Source organism: Papio anubis, chromosome 17 (genome assembly GCF_008728515.1).
Source record: "Papio anubis isolate 15944 chromosome 17, Panubis1.0, whole genome shotgun sequence".
NCBI lineage: Eukaryota > Metazoa > Chordata > Mammalia > Primates > Cercopithecidae > Papio > Papio anubis.
The window spans coordinates 51868349-51889893 of record NC_044992.1 but is presented as its reverse complement, the minus strand read 5'-3'; the positions used below and the strand labels follow the sequence as shown (position 1 = coordinate 51889893).

General features: G+C 46.6%; 2 protein-coding genes across 8 annotated transcripts in view; one reads left to right on the top strand and one right to left on the bottom strand.

Annotated features, from left to right (window-relative positions):
- NMT1 (N-myristoyltransferase 1) overlaps nucleotides 1-15507 on the bottom strand; it is a 50235-nt gene extending 34728 nt beyond the window's left edge. For all 3 annotated transcript variants that reach the window (XM_021929296.2, XM_021929297.2, XM_021929298.2), the window contains exon 1: nucleotides 15335-15507. In XM_021929296.2, coding sequence (XP_021784988.1) covers nucleotides 15335-15465 — 131 coding nt within the window. In that variant the 5' untranslated portion in view covers nucleotides 15466-15507. The remainder of the gene's footprint in view (nucleotides 1-15334) is intronic.
- A 140-nt stretch (nucleotides 15508-15647) lies between these two features.
- Nucleotides 15648-21545, top strand: part of DCAKD (dephospho-CoA kinase domain containing) — a 31759-nt gene continuing 25861 nt past the window's right edge. For 2 of the 5 annotated variants that reach the window (XM_031657641.1, XM_031657640.1), the window contains exon 1: nucleotides 15648-15907. The gene's annotated coding sequence lies outside the window, so the exon portion shown is untranslated. Of the gene's footprint in view, nucleotides 15908-16876; nucleotides 16996-19066; nucleotides 19164-21545 lie in introns of those variants that run through there. The other 3 variants (XM_021929295.2, XM_009190835.3, XM_031657642.1) reach the window with 3 other exon arrangements.

Here is a 21545-nt window from a genome sequence, read left to right as displayed (position 1 = left end):
GGCGTGAGCCACTGCTTCTAGCTGCATTTTTTTTTTCCTTTAATGAGTCATTTTCACTGAGCTACCAAGTATTGAGCCCCATCCATGAGGACACACTATGAGTTCACATAGTCTTACAGTCAACACCCCCAAACAGAGGACAACCAATTCAGCAAAACCAGACTTGCAAGGAGTCTGCTACAGTTAGCTTTCATGGTAATTATAATGATTTTAATTATTCATAGGAAACCAAGCTCAGAGGCCTTGAAAGTAGGACTTCAAAAAGCATCCTAGCAAGCCAATGCCATTTCACAGAAGAATGGCCTCAATTTGGACTAAGGGAAAACAAAACTAGAGGACCCCACAGAAGCCAGGCTAATCCTTCTCCAGGAATCTGGCATCGTTTTTTGTTTGTTTGTTGATTCATGTTTTTTGTTTTTGAGATGGAGGCTCGCCTTGTCACCCAGGCTGGAGTGCAACAGCACAATCTCGGCTCACTGCGGCCTCCTCATCGCAGGTTCCAACGATTCTTCTGCCTCAGCCTTCTGGGTAGCTGGGATTACAGGCACACAACACCATGCCCGGCTAATTTTTGTATTTTTAGTAGAGATGGAGTTTCACCGTGTTGGTCAGGCTGGTCTTGAACTTCTGACCTCAGGTGATCTGCCCACCTCGGCCTCCCAAAGTGCTAAGATTAGATTACAGGCTGTGAGCGCCATGCCTGGCCTTTTTTTTTCTTTTTTTTTTTTGGAGACAGAGTCTTGCTCTGTTGCCAGACTGGAGTGCAGTGGCGTGTTCTCAGCTAACTGCAACCTCCGCCTCCTGGGTTCAGCGATTCTCCTGCCTCAGCCTTCTGAGTAGCTGGGACTACAGGCACGCACCACAATGCCCGGCTAATTTTTTGTACTTTTAGTAGAGACAAAAGTTTCACCATGTTGGCCAGGCTGGTCTTGAACTCCTGACCTCATGATCTGCCAGCCTTGGCCTCCCAAAGTGCAGCGATTACAGGCGTGAGCCACCGCGCCCGGCCATTTTTATTTTTTTTAAAGACTGAGTCTCGCTCTGTTGCCCAGGCTGTAGTGCAGTGGTGTGATCTCGGCTCACTGCAACCTCCACCTCCCAGGTTCAAGCAATTCTCATACCTCGGCCTCCTTAGTAGCTGCAATTACAGGCACCCACCATCAGGCCCAGCTAATTTTTGTATTTTTAGTAGAGACAGGGTTTTACCATGTTGGCCAGTCTGGTCTTGGACTCCTGACCTCAAGTGATCCACCCACCTCAGCCTCCCAACATGCTGGGATTACAGGCATGAGCCACTGCACCTGCCTGTTTGTTCATTTTTGAGACAGGGTCTTGCTTTGTCACCCAGGCTGGAGTGCAGTGGCACGATCATGGCTCACTGCAGCCTCCAACTCCTGCCTCCAACTCCTGGGCTCAAGCAATCCTCCTGCTTCAGCATCCTGAGTAATTGCGACTACAGGCGTGCATCACCATGCCTGGCTAATTTTAGGCTGGGCTCAAACTCCTGGGCTCAAGCAATCCTCCTGCCTTGGCCTCCCAAAGTGCTGGGATTACAGGCATGAGCCACCGTGTCTGGCTGGCATCCTTTTAAAAGAGATTTGAAGTCCACACCCACTGGGTGGGAATCCTAGGGCATGCTACGATTCAGCACACTGAAACAGAAATCTCTCAGAGATCTAAGCTGTCACTCACCTTAATTCAAACTGAGATTGGCCAGAACCAGAATCTTAGAATATAGCAAATCAAAGTCCAACTTGTTTCACTTGGTTCCAAAACAGAGTAGAGAATTAAGTCAAGTTTGCCTTGGTGCAGTGACATAAGTGCCTCCTCCTCAAGAAGGGAGATGGCAGTTCATAGAAAAATTATGAGACTTATATTCTAAAGTTGATCAATTCATCAATGACCAACCCAGCAAATACAGGGTGAATTAGAATAAAAGGTCCAGGAACAGAGCAGAAAAGCAATCAAGAAATGTCATCTTTTAATGAAGGCCAAAATATTCCAAGTTCAAAGATGTAAGACATCCTAAGGACGCTCTTGTATAAATTCAGACCTTGGGGAAGAGATGGAAAACGAACTTCAGTACTTATTTCTAGAAATAGAATGCAGTGCTGGGTATGTGAGCGGGTGGGAGGTAAGGGCAAGCTGGCAGATGAACGGCAAGAGAAGAGGAACTTCCAGACAACACGAGCAGCGAGGGTCCATATGTGGGGCCTCCTCTCAGTCTTACTGGATGATGCAATCCGCTCAGAACTGCATGCCTGGGAAGAAAAAGCTCTATCACAGGGGAGGGAAAGCTGAGCCTCCAACACTGGAATCTCAGAACCATCTGGCTTAACTTGTTGTTTATAGATGAGGAAACCAAAGCCCAGAAATGTGAGGCAAATTGGTTATCAACTAATCAACTAGCATCTAGGGAGGAGCCATCAATCTCTAAAGACTTGGGGCCATTTCCCCTCAAAGGCTATGGCTTCGTTCCCTATAAGAACTGACTTGAGAATCCTCCAAACCCAAGAGAATATTGTTTCCTCATACTAGGCTATAGAACACAGCTTTGGTGTTTGAGAGGAGTAAGCGTTAGAAGTAATGAGGAAAGTGAGCCATGTTTTATCCAGAAAGTTCTGACTACTCTAGTTCTCTGATGTCTGCCTGTTTTAAAACTATAATCTCCTAAAACACTTTTACATATAATACTATATTGCTTTCTTGGCTTCCCAATGACGTTAAAAATTTCCTAAGAACAAGGACTACATCTTTTTTATTTTTGAGACAGTCTTGCTCTGTTGCCCAGGCTGGTATGCAGTGGCGTGATCTTGGCTCACTGCAATCTCCGCCTCCTGGGTTCAAGCGATTCTCTTCCTCAGCCTCCTGAGAAGCTGGGATTTCAGGCATGTGCCACCATGCCCGGCTAATTTTTGTATTTTTAGCAGAGACGGAGTTTCACCATGTTGGCCAGGCTGGTCTCGAACTCCTGGCCTCAAGTGATCTGCCTCAGCCTCCTACAGCGCTGGGATTACAGGCATGAGTCACTGCACCCGGCCAGACTACATCTTATACAGCTGTTTCCAACAGCACCTCTAGTTGTGCTGAGCACACAGTTAACAGTTCAACAGTTATATGCCTGACTGATGCTTTACAGGCATAATAGACTAAAATAAGACCTTGAAAAGCTAGAGCCCAAAAGAGGGTCAGCAAAACATCTTTAGTACTGTTTGCACAGGACAGCTGTGTTAATATTGCATGAGAGCAATGGAAATGTTGTGCTCTTGAGCTACTGATTGAGATTTTAAATTCTCAACTTCCTGTTTTTTAATTAAAAAAAATTAAGCCAGGCGCGGTGGCTCACACCTGTAATCCCCGCACTTTGCGAGGCCAAAGTGGGTGGATCACCTGAGGTCATGAGTTTGGGACCAGTCTGGCCAACATGGTGAAACTCCATCTCTACCAAAAAAAAATAGAAACATTAGCCAGGTGTGGTGGTGCACACCTGTAATCCCAGCTACTTGGGAGGCTGAGGCAGGAGAATCGCTTGAACCTGGGAGGGGGAGGTTGCAGTGAGCTAAGATCACACCACTGCACTCAGCCTGAGTGAGACTCCATCTCAAATAAAAATATAATGATCTTCTTGGCCGGGCGCGGTGGCTCAAGCCTATAATCCCAGCACTTTGGGAGGCCGAGATGGGTGGATCACGAGGTCAGGAGATTGAGACCATCCTGGCTAACACAGTGAAACCCCATCTCTACTAAGAAATACAAAAAACTAGCCGGGCGAGGTGGCGGGCGCCTATGAGTCTTCGGGAGGCTAGGGCGAGGAGAATGGCGTGGGCGGGGCCCGGAAGCTTGCAGTGAGCTGGAATCCGGCCACTGCACTCAGCCTGGGCTGCAGAGAAGTGAGACTCCGTCTCAAAAATATATATATATGTATATACCAATAGATTTTTTTTTTTGACAAATTCTTGCTCTCCTTGGAGGCTGGAGTGCGTCTTTGTCGTGGCTCACTGCAGCCTCAACCTCCCAGGTTCGTGATCGTCTCACCTCAGCCTCCTGAGCCAAGCCTGGGACCTGGCATCGCCACCATGCTAGCTAATTTTTTATCGTTTGTAGAGACAGAGGTTTTGCTATATTACCCAGGCTGGTCTGGATTCCGCAGGCTCCAGCTATCCACCTGCCTCAGCTTCCCAAAATGCTGGGATTACAGATGTGAGCTACCATGTCCAGCCCCAATTTTCTTATTCATTGTCTTCTCTCTTAGGCTCTGTCCTACTCTTTGAAAAGTTAAAACAGGTCCAGCCAGGTGTGGTGGTGTGAATTTGTAGTCCCAGGTACTTAGGAAGCTGAGGCGGGAGGATCTCTTGAGCCCAGGAGTCTGATGACGTAGCAGTGCACCACGACTACGCTTGTGAACAGCCACTGTACTCCACCCTGGGTGACAAAGTGAGACCCCATTTCTAATAAGTAAATAAAACACAAACAAAAAAGCTCCACTCTAACTATTTCTAATGGTTTCAATGTCTTAAACACAGACCACAGGTTTACAACATAAGAAAAAAAAAGTTTGGGAAATAAAATTCACAAATTTGGCCACTTCTTTTTTTTTTTTTCACTGTAGCTCTCAGATCTCATGGCCACTTGTTTTTTACTTGTATTTTTTAAATGCTAGTCAAGTGAAGCAGGGGGAGTGGAAAAAGAACAAAGAAATCTATAACTGGTTATGACAAATTAGTCGTAGACACCACTGCACTTGGACCAATCGCCACGTGTTTTCTACCTCTGAAAAAAAAAGATAGGAGTTGGAGACCAGCCTGTGCAATATAGTGAGACCTTGTCTCTATATACAGAGACCAAAAAATTAGCCTGTAGTCCCGGTCACCTGGGAGGTTGACGTAGGAGGACTGCACCACGGCACTATGACCGGGGTGACAGAGTGAAACCTTGTCTCAAAAAAAAAAAAAAAAAAAAGTGAATTTTTTGGGCTGAAATACAAATTTTCCAGAGAAACTTGTTAAAATAAACCCTAACCTCTAATATCCTTTTGATTCTACTTTTAGACATCAGGAAATCCTTTTGCAAATCAATTAACTCTTGAAGTATGGTAAGTTCACTAGTAATCCTATTAGTACTCAGAAAGCCCAAAGAGAGGTGAAAGAAATGGCAAAGATGCCCAGAAGGAAACGACATGGCATGAATCAGTATCAGCTGTCTAGTCCCTGTACTTCTGCCCCCGACTCTGCACATTCCCACCAATTAGTCATATCAAAAACTGCTTGTGAATCCCAAATGATGGGAAAAATAAAAACACTTTAGTACTGCCATCAAGGTACCCTGGGGCTGGGCACAGTGGCTCATGCCTGTAATCCCAGCACTTTGGGAGGCCAAGGTGGGTGGATCACCTAAGGTCTGGAGCTCAAGACAAGCCTGGCCAACACAGTGAAACCCCGTCTCTACTAAAAAATACAGAAATTAGCTGGGCATGGTGGCGGGTGCCTGTAATCCCAGCTACTTGGGAGGCTGAGGCGGGAGAATCGTTTGAACCCAGGAGGCAGAGGTTGCAGTGAGCCGAGATCACGCCACCACAGTCCAGCCTGAGTGACAGAGTGAGACTCCATCTCACACACACACAAAAAAAGGTACCCTGGGAGGTCTGTGAAAAGAACAGCAGGTTATAAGAAGGGATTACAAAAGACCACTTTCGCTGCCACCCTCGGCCCTCCCTGGGATAGTAAGCCAGAGTACTGAGGGTGAACGAGCCAATTCTTGTCATGGACGATAACTGCTTTTCAGAGGTCACAAAAACTCTGCTATACTAAACTGCTTAAAACTGGAATGAGACAAATGTGTAAATTCCACATTGAGTCTGTTTGGCAAGTTAAGACTTTGACTTTGCAACTCCAAGGTAAAATCAAATGCTGTTCAGAGACCATTATCAAGAATGTTTTGAGCAGTGGCTGAATGCTGGCAGAAATCTCACCCACTAGAATGACTTCTTTTTTTCTTTTTGAGATGGCGTCTCACTTTGCTGCCCAGTCTGGAGTGCAGTGGCGTGATTAGAATGACTTCTGAAAAAAATATTTGTCTATTATGGAGAGACAAACTGGTTCCCAAGTTTGGGAACATCCACAGGCTGTTAAATGGATCCAAAGATAGGATTCACACTGCTGCAGATTCAAGATGCAGAAGTCAATTCAGCAGGGGAAAGAAATCTAGCAAGTTCAGAATGGATCCTCTGAGGTGTCAAAGAGACCAGTGGAGATGCAAATCTCAAGCCTCACTATAAAAACTAAAGTCTGGCTGGGCACGGTGGTGGCTCATGCCTGTAATGCCAGCACTTTGAGAGGCTGAGGCGAGCAGATCACGAGGTTAGGAGTTCCAAGACCAGCCTGGCCAACATAGTGAAACTCCGTCTCTACTAAAAATACAAAAATTAGCTGGGCAGGGTGGCGCACGCCTGTAGTCCCAGCTACCCAGGAGGCTGAGGCAGGAGAATCGCTAGAACCTGGAAGGTGGAGGTTGTGGTGAGCTGAGATCACACCACTGCACTCCAGCCTGGGCAACAGAACAAGACTCTGTCTGAAATAAATAAATAAATAAATAAGTCTGGCCAGGCATGATGGCTCACGCCTGTAATGCCAGCACTTTGGGAGGTGAAGGCAGATGGATCACAAGGTCAGGAGTTCAAGACCAGCCTGGCCAAGATGGTGAAACCCCGTCTCTACTAAAACTACAAAAGTTAGCCGGGTATGGTGGTGTATGTCTGTGATCCCAGCTACTTGGGAGATTAAGACACAAGAATTGCTTCAACTTGGAAGGCGGAGGTTGCAGTGAGTTAAGATCATGCCACTGCACTCCAGCTTGGGCGACAAAGTGTTTTTTTGAGAGTACTGAGGGTGAACAAGCCAATTCTTGTCATGGACGATAACTGTTTTTCAGAGGTCACAAAAGCTCTGCTATACTAAACTGCTTAAAACTGGAATGAGACAAATGTGTAAATTCCACATTGAGTTTGTTTGGCAAGTTAAGCCTTTGACTTTGCAACTCCAAGGTAAAATCAAATGCTGTCCAGAGACCATTTTTTGAGACTCTGTCTCAAAAAAAGAAAAGAACAAACAAACAAAAACCCTAAAGTCTTCATAAGTGAAATCATGGAGGATATAATCCACGTAAAGGGCTTAGCACAATGCCCACTACATAGTGATAAGAGTAACTTTTACTAAACACTTAACCATAGTGACTCCTCAGTTGCCTCTCAGAGCAGCTCTAGAAAGTTGTTTTTTTTTTTTTGTCTATTTTTTTGAGATGGAGTCTCTCTCTCTCACCCAGACTGAAGTGCAGTGGCGCCATATGGGCTCACTGCTACCTCTGCCTCCCAGGTTCAAGTGATTCTCCTGTCTCAGCCTCCCATGTAGCTGGCACTACAGGGCCACACCACCACGTCCAGCTAATTTTTGTATTTTTAGTACGGATGGGGTTTTGCCATGTTGGCCCAGCTGGTCGCGAACTCCTGACCTCAAGTGATCTGCCCACCTCAGCCTCTCAAAGTGCTGGGACATTTTTGAGGCTAATACTGAGCCTGTGGAGGAATTCCGGTTTAGTATTTTTGGCGCTCTCAATAGAGAACACCATATTTTGTGTCCCTTAAATGTAACAATCACAAGGACGACATCTTTGAGGAATTAGAAGAGAGGCTTGAAGGGTAGATTTCAGATAAAAAGCTAAAGAGAAAGAGTTAAAGTAGCATCCTCCTGAAGTTACTAAATGTATGGCTCATGAATCTATGGGCTCTATAGGGAAAGGGTTAACTGCCAACTTAGTAAAGCTGGGGAATTTTAGCGTGAGCATATTAGTTGAACAATGTGAAAAATCAGCAAAACTGCTTTGCCATGAGCAGCGAGTCCCTGAAATAGGCTCTCATTTAGTTTCCATTTCTTCTGCTTTCCAGTCTCTTCTCTTTGAAGCAGCTCTTGATTAGTTTCTTTTTAATTGCCACTTAATTGGGAAACAAAATTAGAACACTTATTTGATATCAGTGATGAGGTTTCTCTTTCCATTCTGCTTTGATCTAGTTTTGAAAAACCAAAAGTTGAAGGGAGAAATTAAAAAGGAACTAAAAAGATTTCTTCCTTCCAAGAGCTAGCTGCAGCTATAAACCATCAAATAAATATGGAAAGAACGACTTTGGAGAAGCTGAAGAAAAAAACAAAAGCAAGTAAGGCTAGCTTTAAGGAATGTATTTTCAGAAAGACTTTTCTTTCCTCCTAAGTTTTCATAAGGGATAATATCTTGTAACCAGGAAGTGAAGAGAACTTATAAAGAATCCATGTTAACCTGTCCCAAGGAGTAAGAGAGCCGGATGGAGCCCTCTTGTCGGAGGGCTCTTGACCCCATGCTTACTAGGATCTCAATGATACTGAAGACATTGCAAATAAATTCTGAAAGACTCCTGGAACATAATAGTCTAAAAGTTATTTTTTGTTCCAAAACACTCAGACAAACTTCACTTATTATCCCCAAATTAAAATCTGCCAACTGATGAGATTTATTCTTTGGCAATACTTCTTGGAAAGACTATCATTTAAAAAAAAAATCAAATTAAACCATATAGATGAATCACGAACTACAGGGGGATGCTGCATAAAGATTATCTTAGGCTGACTGTCCTCTAAATTGTTCAGGATAATTATGCTAGGCACGTAACTGGGGGAAATTGAGTGCAGTAAAAAACAAACAAAACTGGCTGGGCACAGGAGCTTATGCCCACGATCCCAGCCATTTGGGAGGCCAAGGTGGGAGCATCACTTGAGGCCAGTAGTTTGAGACCAGCCTGGGCTAAATAGTGCAACCCCATCTCTACAGAAAATTTTTAAAAAGAAAATTAGCCAGGGACGATGGTGCATGTCTACAGTCCTAGCTACTTGGGAGGCTGAGGTGGGAGGATTGCTAGAGTCCAGGTCAAAGGCCGTAGTAAGCCATGATCACACCACTGTACTGGGCAACAGAGCGAGGCCCTGCTTCCAAAGTAATAACAACAATTTAAAACTTAGGCCAGGCGCAGTGGCTCACGCCTGTAATCCCAGAACTTTGAGAGGCCGAGGCGGGCAGATCATGAGGTCAGGAGATCAAGACCATCCTGGTTAACATGGTGAAACTCCGTCTCTATTAAAAATACAAAAAATTAGTTGGGCGTGGTGGCGGGCACCTGTAGTCCCAGCTACTCAGGAGGCGGAGGCAGGAGAATGGCATGAACCCGGGAGGCAGAGCTTGCAGTGAACCGAGATTGCGCCACTGCACTCCAGCCTGGGCAACAGAGTGAGACTCCATCTCAAAAAAAAAAAAAAAAAATTAAATTAAAAATTGTTTAAATAGAAAAACTGAAGAGATGCATCCATACACATTACATATGTATGCATGTATACATATATACGTATACGTATATGTATACATGAAGGGTTTGGGGTTTTTTGTTTTTATTTATAGAGATGGGGTCTCACCATGTTGCCCAGGCTTGTCTCGAACTCCTGGGCTCAAGTGATTTTTCCGCCTCAGCCTCCCAATGTGCTGAGGTTACAGGCGTGAGCCACTACACACAACTACATGAAGTTTTATATTCATCAAATGTTTATGCTGATTTAATTATGGAGGAAACACAAGACTAGAAAAATCAAGAACTAAACTCATACACAAAGAGACATAAGAAACTAATACAACTGGCTGGGCGTGGTGGCTCACACCTGTAATCCTAGCACTTTGTGGGGCTAAGGCAGGCAGACTGCCTGAGCTCAGGAGTTCGAGACCAGCCTGGGCAACATGGTGAAACCTCGTCTCTACTAAAATATGAATAATTAGCTGGGCGTGGCAGTGTGCTCCTGTAGTCCCAGCTACTCAGGAGGCTGAGGCAGGAGAATTTCTTGAACCTGGGAGGCAGAGGTTGCAGTGAGCTGAGATCATGCCACGGCACTCCAGCCTGGGCAACAGAGTGAGACTCTGTCTCCAAAAAAAAAAAAGGAAATAATACAACTGCATTTCCCATGAATCCAGTACATGAATTTAGCTCATTTTATTAGCATAGAGCACTGTGACTTTAGTTCCTGAAAAAGAGCCCAGGAAGCTGGGTGTGGTGGCTCATGCTTACAATCTCAGCACTTTGGGAGGCTAAAGCAGGAGGATCACTTGAACCCAGGAGTTTGAGACTAGCCTGGGCAACATAGTGAGACACAGTCTCTTTAAAAAAAAAAATTTAAGGCCGGGCGTGGTGGCTCAAGCCTGTAATCCCAGCACTTTGGGAGGCCGAGACGGGCAGATCACGAGGTCAGGAGATCGAGACCATCCTGGCGAACACGATGAAACCCCGTCTCTACTAAAAAAATACAAAAAACTAGCCGGGCGTGGTGGCGGGCGCCTGTAGTCCCAGCTACTCGGTAGGCTGAGGCAGGAGAATGGCGTGAACCCGGAGTACGGAGCTTGCAGTGAGGGAGATCGCCAGCCAGTGCACTCCAGCCTGGGTAACAGAGCCGCAGACCGGCTCCCAAAAAAAAAAAAAAAAAAAAATTTAAAATGAGCCGGGCCGCAGGGCCCATGGGCCTGGCCAATAGCACTTTGAAGGCAGGGCGATCACAAGCGTCAGACGACCATCCTGACTAACTCGATGAACGCCGCCTCCTACCAAAGTACAAAAATTAGCCGGGCGGGTGGCAGGCACCTGTAGTCCTTGTTATTGAGCTGAGGCAGGAATGGTGTGCACCGGCAGTAGTAGTTTGCAGTGAGCAGAGATCATGCCACTGCACTCCAGCCTGGGCAACAGAGCGAGACTCCGTCTCAAAAAAAGAAAAAAAAAAAAAAGGGGGCCTAAAAGAATAAAGGTTAGCTTGAACTATGATTAACCTTTATTGTATATTACACATTTTAGACTCTCTAGCATTGAAAGGAAAACTTCTCTGTCAACTTTTACATGATTTTTGATAAGATTTTAAATAATATTAAGTAAAGACAAAAAACATTTCAAGAAGCAAAACACAGTAGAAAGCTTCCACAACAAATTGGAGCTTCTTGATTTCTGTAGGTATTTCTTTTTTTTTTTTTTTTGAGATGGAGTCTCACTCTGTCACCCAGGCTGGAGTACAGTGGCGCAATCTCGGCTCACTGTAAGCTCTGCCTCCCAGGTTCACGCCACTCTCCTGCCTCAGCCTCCTGAATAGCTGGGACTACAGGCACCCGCCAACATGCCCAGCTAATTTTTTGTATTTTTAGTAGAGATGGGGTTTCACTGTGTTAGCCAGGATGGTCTTGATCTCCTGACCTCGTGATCCACCCGCCTTGGCCTCCCAAAGTTCTGGGATTACAGGCGTGAGCCACCGCGCCCAGCCTCTGTAGGTATTTCATAAAAATTGTAGTAAGGCTTACAATGAGAATTATTTGGGGAGAGAAAACGTGTATGTAAGAAAAATCTGACATCCTCTCACTTGGTGAGGGGAGATAAAACTCTACTAATATTAAGCTAGGTACTTTAATATCTGCCATTCATTCATACAGCAAATATTCACTAATGCCCACTAAATGCTAGGCATTTTGAAGACACAATCCTGTTTACATGCACCTTACTGTCAGATGAGACAGGTACCAGACACATTAAGAAACATTACCAAATATGTAGTTACATTTATTGTTATGATAAAAGCTATAATACAGCACGTCATAAGAGCAGAGGGACAAGCTGGGAGGTTAGGGAAAATGTGAAGAAAGAGGAGGAGGGAGGAAGAGGAGTGCATTCCAGATGTTATCTCATTTAATCCCTATAACTCTGAGTTAAGTACCTTTCCCAAGGTCACAGGACTATTAAGTGTCAGAGCCAAGCTTTGAGATGAGATTTTCAGATCAGAGGCTTGCTCTGTCGCCCAGGCTGGAGTGCAGTGGAGAGATCTCAGCTCACTGCAACCTCTGCCCCCTGGTTTCAAGCGATTCTCCTGCCTCAGCCTCCCGAGTAGCTGGGATTACAGGTGCCTGCCACTACGCCCAGCTAATTTTTGTATTTTTAGTACAGATGAGGTTTCACTATGCTGACCAGGCTGGTCTCAAACTCCTGACCACAAGTGATCTGCCCACCTCAGCCTCCCAAAGTGCTTGGATTACAGGCGTGAGCCACCGTGCCTGGCCTGAGACCAGATTTAAATGATTCCAAAGTCCATGCTTTTCCACTGTGCCGTGCTACATTTTCCCAAATTGCTGCTTCTCCCCAAAACCATTTCCTCTTAAAGTTCATGTAAAAATGTTGACTATCCCCCGGATTCTTAGTGCCAGAATTAGACTCTCTCCTCCAGACTAGGCCCTTGGTTTTTCACCGGCTACCTCCAAACTCATTTTCACAGACCTTTAGATTTGGGATGCTAATAAACATAATTTTTTCACCTAGACCATAACCATGCACAGAAACACCACTGCAAACTGTCAATGTTTTTTTAAGGTTATTACTTATTTCTGCTACAAATAAAATAATTTTATTTGGGTTTTTTTTTTGTTTTTTTTTGTTTTTTGAGATGGAGTCTTGCTCTGTTGCCAAGCTGGTGTGCAGTGGCGCGATCTCAGCTCACTGCAACCTCCGCCTCCCAGATTCAGACGATTCTCCTGCTTCAGCCTCCAGAGTAGCTGGGGCTACAGGTATGCACCACCATGCCCAGCTAATTTTTCTATTATTAATAGAGACTGGATTTCACCATGTTGGCCAGGATGGTCTCAATCTCTTGACCTCATGATCCACCCGTCTCAGCCTCCCAAAGTGATGGGATCACAGGCATGAGCCACTGCACACCACCCTTTTTTTTTGAGACAGGTTCTTGCTCTGTTGCCCAGGCTGGAGTGCAGTGGCGCAATCTCAGTTCACTGCAGCCTCCACCTCCCAGGTTCAAGCGATTCTCCTGCTTCAGCCTCCCGAGTAGCTGGGACTACAGGCGTGCACCACCACGTCCAGCTAAACTTTGTATTTTTAGTGAAGACGGGGTTTCACCATGTTGGTCAGGCTGGTCTCGAACTCCTGACCTCAAGTGAACCGCCTGCCTCAGCCTCCCAAAGTGCTGGGATTACAGATGTGACCTACCACACCAGGCCAATAAAATAATTTTCCGGCACACAGTTTTGCAAAGTGATTCACAGATTACAGGGCACAAACATAAGGACACTGGTCAGGACAACAGTTAAGAAGAGAAAAATAAAAGCAACTATAAAAAGAGCAAAGAAAATGCCACACTTTCACTTCTGGAATGACTTTTACATTCACCAACTCTCATCTGTGATTCAGATCTCTACTCAGGAGAGCTTCACTTTCCCTTCTTCCTGTTCCTACTTCCTCTTTCTCAGCTCTTCCATTTTTAGGAACATCAAACTTCAAAACAAGACTTTTATTACATTAGATCTGTTGTGAGTTACAGCAATAAAAACTAAATTTGGCAACCTTCCTATTCCTCTACATTCTTCCTGTGATTTTTTTTTTTTTTTTTTTTTTTTTTTTTTGAGACATAGTCTCGCTCTGTAGCCCAGGCTGGAGTGCAGTGGCGTGATCTCAGCTCACTGCAAGCTCTGCCTCCTGGGTTCACGCCATTCTCCTGCCTCAGCCTCCTGAGTAGCTGGGACCACAGACACCCACCACCACGCGCGGCTAAATTTTTTGTATTTTTAGTAGAGACGGGGTTTCAGAGTGTTAGCCAGGATGGTCTCGATCTCCTGACCTCGTGATGTGCCCGCCTCTGCCTCCCAAAGTGCTGGGATTACAGGCATGAGCCACTGCGCCCAGCCCTTCCTGTGATTTTTAATGCTGGTTGAAGAACATAAAAGCTAGGTAGATCTTTTAACCTAAGATTCACCACAAGCAGGTTATAAACCACTTAAATACAGTCATCCTTCACTGAACGTCAGGGATATGTGCTAGGAAATGCATGGTTAGGTGATTTTTGTCTTGCAGACATCATAGGGTGTACTTACACAAACCTAGATGGTATAGCCTACTAAGTGCCTAGGCTAAACGGTATACATTACAGTAACACGCTATACAGGTTTGTAGCCTAGGAGCAATAGGCTACCGCATGTTACTGAGTACTGCAGGCAACTATAACACAACGGTAAGTATTTGTGTATCTAAGCATACCTAAACATAGAAAGGATACAATAAAAATATGTACTATAATTTTGTGGGACCATCTCTTCTACACAATCCTTGGGCAGCGCATGACTGTAATACTTTGTTCTCCCCTCTATACAAGGTAGCAGATTTTTTCTTTTTTTTTAAGTTTCTACAAAGACCTCAATCTTCTACCTTTATATCTGGACTACCACCAATACTGCAAATAACAAGCTGGCTATGAAAATCAGACTACCTCAAACTCAGCAAGTTATACACCCAAAAATCTCTCACGACTTTCAGTTTAAAAATATATCTACAAATATAGACAGGAAGATAGGGAGAGACAGCGTGAGTGCCAGTGCCAGGCACTAACCATGTGAAGAAAGATGGATAAGCTGTGGCTTACAGAAGTAAAAACTAATTTGGAAAAAGAATTCAACATTCAAATGCCTGGTACGTTTCTTCATCCCTAGGAACAAATAGTAACTAATGGCAAGACCCTAAAGTACAGGATAGGCAGTATGGAGCCCGAGGATTCCAAATACTCTCCAAGAAGCAACATCGCTCATTTCTTGAAGCCTGGGGCTACTCTGCAAAGTTAACAAGGCAAAGATGTTCGAAGATCTAATTATATTAATATATTGTTCAGGATACTTATGACTGGAGCAATGGAAACTATGTAAATCAAAGCATTATCATATCGTTAATTACATAGGGTTTATAAGGTGAGTTTATATTTTGGGATTCTCTCGTAGTGATACTTTACAATATAATTATATATACAGTTTGTATAGTCTGATGAATTTCCCCACTGAGGGTGAACTGCTGCGAAATGTTTTATTATTCGTTTATTGCTAGTCACGTTGCTCAAACAACACGTCTATAAGTAACGTTCCCTTTGAACTGTACTGTTACTAGACTGTCCTGTGTTGTACCATCGAAAACCATCGTCCAACATGCTCTTTTCCCAGGACTGGCCTGAAGTACACGAGTGGAACATTGCATAGAACTTTTACATAATAAAAGTACTGAACGTCTCCGGCCCTTAATATCCAGAGCACCCACCCTTGGTAAATGACAAAGGTAGTAACCAATCGCCAGGCAGGATCCTAGTGACTTAACCAATAAGAATATGAGGGTGGTGCTAGACTAAGCTCCCGGTGACTTCCCCGCACCCCAGAGACCCAGGTTGTGGGAGGCTGGACGGGAATTAGACTCCGAGGATTTCGTTACCCCCGGTTGTAGCTGTTGTCCTCCTCATTCTCGCAATCGCTGCAGTGCTCATGGCCGTTCCCGTTCCCTTCCATCATCTGCAGCAGCGGAGATGCCAGCGGCTTCACTGCTGTCTCACTCTCGTCCGCCATCTTGAGTTGCGAGAGCCGGGCTCCGCGCCCCGCTACATGGGGGGTTCCTATTGGACAAGGGGGATTTGCGCTGCATTCTGGGTTTTGTAGTTTTTCTGGCGAGGGGAGCTGCCACTAGGAGCGACTCTTTCCCAGGAAACTGACTGCAATACCCAGGAATCACCAGGGACGGCTCCGGTGGGGTCAAGGGGCGGGGCCACTAATACCCGGAAGCCTAGGCATTTGGCCACGCTTTGAGGAAAGAAGGGGCGCAAGGTTGGTGGGACCGACCCTTCGGAACCGGGCGGCCGCCTGGCATGCTGGGAGTTGTAGTTCGATGCTGGTTTAGGGTTTCAGGCGTGGAGGTTCCAAAATCCGAGGTTTGATTTCAGCCTGCCCTGGCCAGTGCCTGGGCCGCTGGGAGCCGTTATTGACTACCGTTAAGGACCGTTACCTTTCCCGGGTAAGTGAAAGGGCCTGAGGCCAGCGGGTGTGACCCGCCTGGAGCCAGAATGCCCCAGGCCGCCTTGGAGTGGGCTTTTCTGCAAGAAGCCGAGTTGACTCCTGGCCGCCTTCCTCACTCGGGAGTCTGGGCAACCCCCGGTCATTGGCAGTTCAAGGTCTCATGAGAGTCAGTGGATTTTTGTGTGCGATGCACTGACCCTAAGCCAGGAGACCCCACTGCTAGGGAGGCAGGGCTCGCCGCATCTTGGCCTCCAGGTACTGATCTTCGCCAAGCTCTTTCGCGCACCCATGGTCCCTTTAATTCCCCACAAGAATCTTCCACAATGACCTTTTTTTTTTTTTTTTTTTTTTTTAAAATAGGGTTGCCCTCTGTCGCCCAGGCTGGAGTGCAGTGGCTCAAGATCACGCTTCACTGCAATCAAGCTATCCTCCCACCTCAGGCTCCCGAGTACCTAGGACTACAGGCGTGAGCCACGACACCCGGCTAATTTTTGTATTTTTTGTAGAGACGAGGGTCTCGCCTTGTTGCCCAGGCTGGTCTCGAACTCCTGGGGTACTCCTGGGGTATCTTCCTACCCCAACCCCTCAAAGTGCTGGGATCACAGACGTGAGCCAGGGCACCCAGCCCACATCGACTCTTTCTTTAATAAGTACTGATATGCCAGATTCTGTAGTAAGGCCTTTCGTACCTTATCTCATTTAATCCTCTCAACAAGTCTACAATATAGGTCCTATTATTATTATTCACCTTTTTTGTTTTATTTTGAGACAGAGTCTCGCTCTGACGCCCAGGCTGGAGTGCAGTGGTGCAATCTCGGCTCACTGCAACCTCCGCCTCCCGGGTTCAAGCAATTCTCTTGCCTCTACCTCCTGAGTAGCTGGGATTAAAGGTGCACGCCACCACACCTGACTAATTTTTGTAATTTTAGTAGAGACAGGGTTTCACCATGTTAGTTAGGCTGGTCTTGAACTCCTGACCTCGTGATCTGCCCACTTCGGCCTCCCAAAGTGCTGGGATTAGAGGAGTGAGCCACCGTGCTTGGCCATATTCACCTTTTTGACGATGAAAAAATGTGGCCCTGAGAGGTTGGTAAATTGCACAATCACATAGCTGGTTAAGTGGCAGATTGGTATACAAATCCAGATCTGTGTGCTCCTAGACCCTCTGAATTCTTTGCCACCATAAAAGTCCCATTTTCTGATACACTATTCACTCAAGGAAATCGGTTACTAAAAGGTAACTGTGACTCCAGTGTGTATTCTATGTCAGGGGAAAAAAGGTAACTGCAACATTTTAATCTGTTTTTACCCTTGATTGAATGTTTCAGTCCCTGAGTCTCACTCTTGTGATTGAGTAATCTCACCTGAATCCCGAGAAGAGCACCCAAAGACATGGTTCCCATTCGTTGAAATTTCCTATTTGGGTTGAGTGTGGTGGGTAATGAGAGGACTAATTCTTACCATCAGAGCCCTCCATGGCCAAAAAGGGAAATGATCTTTGCCTTTGGGAAAGATCTCAACATGGGAAGAAGGGCAGGGCGGTAAGAAACAGTTCCCATCTGACTCAGGGAAAGAAAACACAAACAAAACACAGAACTAAATATAGTCAACTCTGTTTATATATCAGTGGCATAAACGTAAGTAATTATGATCCAAAGCGGCAGATAATCCTGTCATCTATATTTGACTTTGGAAGGCAGTCAAAGATGCCCACTCAGTCTGATAACTGTCATCACACTCAACTCTCTGGGGTCCAAGACTGCTGTTCAATGTGATTGTCCTATTTGCAGCTGCAGTGAAGAGGGGGTCAGAGATAAGAATAATAATAATAAAGCCAGGCCAGGTGCGGGGGCTCATGCCAGTAATCCCAGCAGTTTGGGAGGCCGAGGTGGGTGGATCACCTGAGGTCAGGAGTTCGAGACCAGCCTGGCTAACATGGTGAAACCCCATCTCTACTAAAAATACAAAAATTAGCCTGATGTGCTGGGCATGGTGGCTGACACCTGTAATCCTAGCACTTTGGGAGGCTGAGGTGGGTGGATCACCTAGGTCAGGAGTTCCAGACCAGCCTGGCCAACATGGTGAAACCCGATCTCTACTAAAAATACAAAATTGGGCCAGGCGTGGTGGCTCACGCCTGTAATCCCAGCACTTTGGTAGGCCGAGGTGGGTGGATCACCTGAGGTCAGGAGTTCGAGACCAGCCTGACCAACAAGGAGAAACCCCGTCTCTACTAAAAATACAAAAAATTAGCCAGACATGGTGGTACATGCCTGTAATTCCAGCTACTTGGGAGGCTGAGGCAGGAGAATCGCTTGAACCCGGGAGGTAGAGGTTGCGGTGGGCCAAGATCGTGCCATTGCACTCCAGCCTGGGCAACAAGAGCAAAACTCCATCTCAAAAGCCAAAAAAAAAAAAAGCCGGGCGTGGTGGCACACTCCTGTAGTCCCAGCTACTCGGGAAGCCGTGGCAGGAGAATCGCTTGAACCTGGGAGGCAGAGGCTGCAGTGAGCCAAGATCCCGCCACTGCACCCCAGCCTGGGGGATAGAGCGAAACTTTGTCTCAAAAAACAAGCAAAAAAAACCCCCAACTCTATGTGAGGCATAACTAGGTAACTATAGATTTTTTGTTTCTTTGGCTCACTGCAACCTGCACCTCCCGGGTTCAAGCAATTCTCCTGCCTCAGCCTCCCGTGTAGCTGGGATTACAGGTGCCCGCCACCATAGCCAGCTAATTTTTGTATTTTTAGTAGAGACGGGATTTGGCCATGTTGTCCAGGCTGTGCGGCCTGAGATAATCCCACAAAGTGCTCATGATCACCACTGCCAAGGCTGCATAAGTACTGAGTGGCCGAGCTTTATATCTGAAGTTAGGACCCTGCAGTTTTGCCCCTCTCCTCTCTCTCCTTCCACACTCCGGGGAAAGGAAAAGTTATGGCTCCGGGTCGCGGGTTGGGGGACCTCTACCGCGTTCCGGGGCCAAGCCTCGCCCGCGTCCGCCCGCCCCGCCTCTCCCGCGTCCGCCCGCCCCGCCTCTCCCGCGTCCGCCCGCCCTCCCAACCTCCCTACCCAGCTCGCCCGGCCCCGCCCGCCTGCGCGCCCGCCCGCCTGCGCGCCCAACCTCTCCCGGCCGCGCCTGCTGGGCGGACGTCCGGTCCGCGCCTCCGAGGTCCCGCCTCGCCCGCTGAGCTGGCCTGTAAGCGCCGCGGAGATTGGGCTAGAGGCGGAGGCCTGGGCCGGGTCGGAGGCGCTGGGTACGTAGCGCGCCGCGCGGGCCGGTGGGAGCCAGCCGGGCCCCGGGGAGGGGGCGGGCCCTGGCCGAGGCTTCTACGCGGGGCTGCCATCGCCCTGGGCGCCCCAGTTTCGCTGCCTAGTGGGGCGTAGGCGCCTCTTTTGAAAGCCTGAGTTACGATGTATTGAGCGCATCGTGTGCGGCCAGCACTAAGGCAAGCAAGCGCTTTTATATCCATGGCCCATTGTCTTGACAGCAACTCTGCCAAGCAAGGTGTTATTTCCTGTTTTAGGGCTGAGGACGCGCAGGAAGGTTTACAGCTAGAAAGGGCTGGAGATTGTGGATTCAAACTCAGGATCAGACCAACGACACTGCCCTTTAGAGCTTTGCGGGCCGATTGATTCTTGAATCTAGCTTCTGCCACTTCAGTTGTGTAACCTTGGGGTATCTTTCCGACCCCAAGTTTGCTCATCTGAAAAATGGGAATAAAGCTACAGTATCTGTCTCAGAGGGTGGGTATAAAGTGCTTTGCTGTTGAGCTGAGTGATCATCTCCAATTTTCAGACCTCTCTCCTCCGCTTCCCTCTCCCCCGGGAGGCCGGACAGTTAAGGTTTTAGTGAAGACCCCAGGGACTGGGGCGGCGTGGATCTCCCGCCCACCCACTAGTAAGGGAGGCCGTCGGGCCACCAGTCTCTTCCTTCCCCAGCTCCGCAAAGGAGGTGTTGGCATCTCAGGTGTTTGCTTACAGAGTTTTCAAAGATTTTTCACTCTCTCCCTGAGTTACGGGAAAATGATTCAAACTACCCGAGTGAACTTTGACATTAAGTCTCAATTCTAAAAGTAAAGAAATGGAAACCTTTGAATATGTTTTATGTCTAAAACGTGTTTGTTTTTGCGGGAGGGAGAGTACTCATTTTACCTAAATCAAGATTGAGTTGGTGTGGCGCAGTGCTGGCATAAGCCTGTGGAAAGGGGTGAAATGCTAGAGATCTGGTGGATGGATAGAAAGTGGACAGGCGGGTTCGGGTGGTTTTTGTCTCAGTAGGGCCCTAAATTCCCACCAAATCCTCTTCTGTCTGTCTTCACCAAGGTCTGAATCTGTCCAGCTGGTAAATAACCTTTACAGGGTCTCCGAGCCTCTCTTGGTGCCTGTACCTTAAGGAGAAAAGAAGAGGGCTCATAGCTGAAGGCAGGCAAGCCACAAGCTTAGCTTTGTTTTGAAAATCACCCGATGTGCCGGGCACGGTGGCTCACGCCTGCAGTCCCAGCGCTTTGGGAGACAGAGGAGGGTGGATCACCTCAGGTTAGGAGTTCTAACTAAAACTCCATCTAACTAAAAATACAAAAAAATTAGCCAGACGTGGTGGTGCATGCCTGTAGTCCCAGCTACTCGGGAGGCTGAGGCAGAAGAATCACTTGAACCCGGGAGGCGGAGGTTGTAGTGAGCTGAGATCGTGCCACTGCACTCCAACCTGGGCAACAGAGCGAGACTCCGTCTCAAAAAAAAAAAAAGAAAAAGAAAAAAAAAAGAAAGAAAAGAAAATTACCTGCTGGGAGGCTGAGCGCGGTGGCTCATGCCTGGTAATCCCAGTACTTTGGGAGGCTGAGGCAGGCAGATCACCTGAGGTCAGGAGTTTGAGACCAGCCTGGCCAACATGGTGAAACTCCGTCTCTACTAAAAATACAAAAAAAATTATCTGGGCGTGTTGGCAAGTGCCTGCAATCCCAGCTACTCAGGAGGTCGAGGCAGGAGAATTACTTGAACTCGAGAAGCAGAGGTTGCAGTGAGCCAAGATCATGCCACTGCACTCCAGCCTGGGTGACAAGAACAAGACTCTGTTTCAAAAACAAACAAACAAAAAACGGAAAAGAGAAAGAAAATTGCCTGCTGGCACAGTTTTAAATTGACAGCTTTAGATTGAAACTTTCAAATTTTTATTTTGAAGGTTACAGAGGATAAAATTTCTGGTTAATTGTGAATGTTGATATTTTAAAATAAAGCTGTTAAAATCCTCATTTAAACTTGCAGGGAAGTCTACGTACCATTTGATTTGATTTCCCCTCATCTTTTGGAAAAAAAAAAAAGAACCACTTTTTATTTAACCATCGAAATTTCAAATCTTTCTTTTTTCCTTTTTTTTTTTTTTTTTTCTGAGATGGGATCTTGCTGTGTTGTTCAAGCTGGAGTGCAGTGGCATTCACCAGTTACTGCAACCTTGACCTGCTGAGCTCAATCCTCCCACCTCAGCTGCCAAAGTAGCTAAGACTACAGGTGTCTGTCACCACATATGGCTGATTATTCTTTTTATTTTTAGTAGAGACGAGGTCTTGCTATGTTGCACAGGCTGACTCCTGGTCTCAAGTGATCATCCCATCTCAGCCTCCAAAAGTGCTGGGATTAGA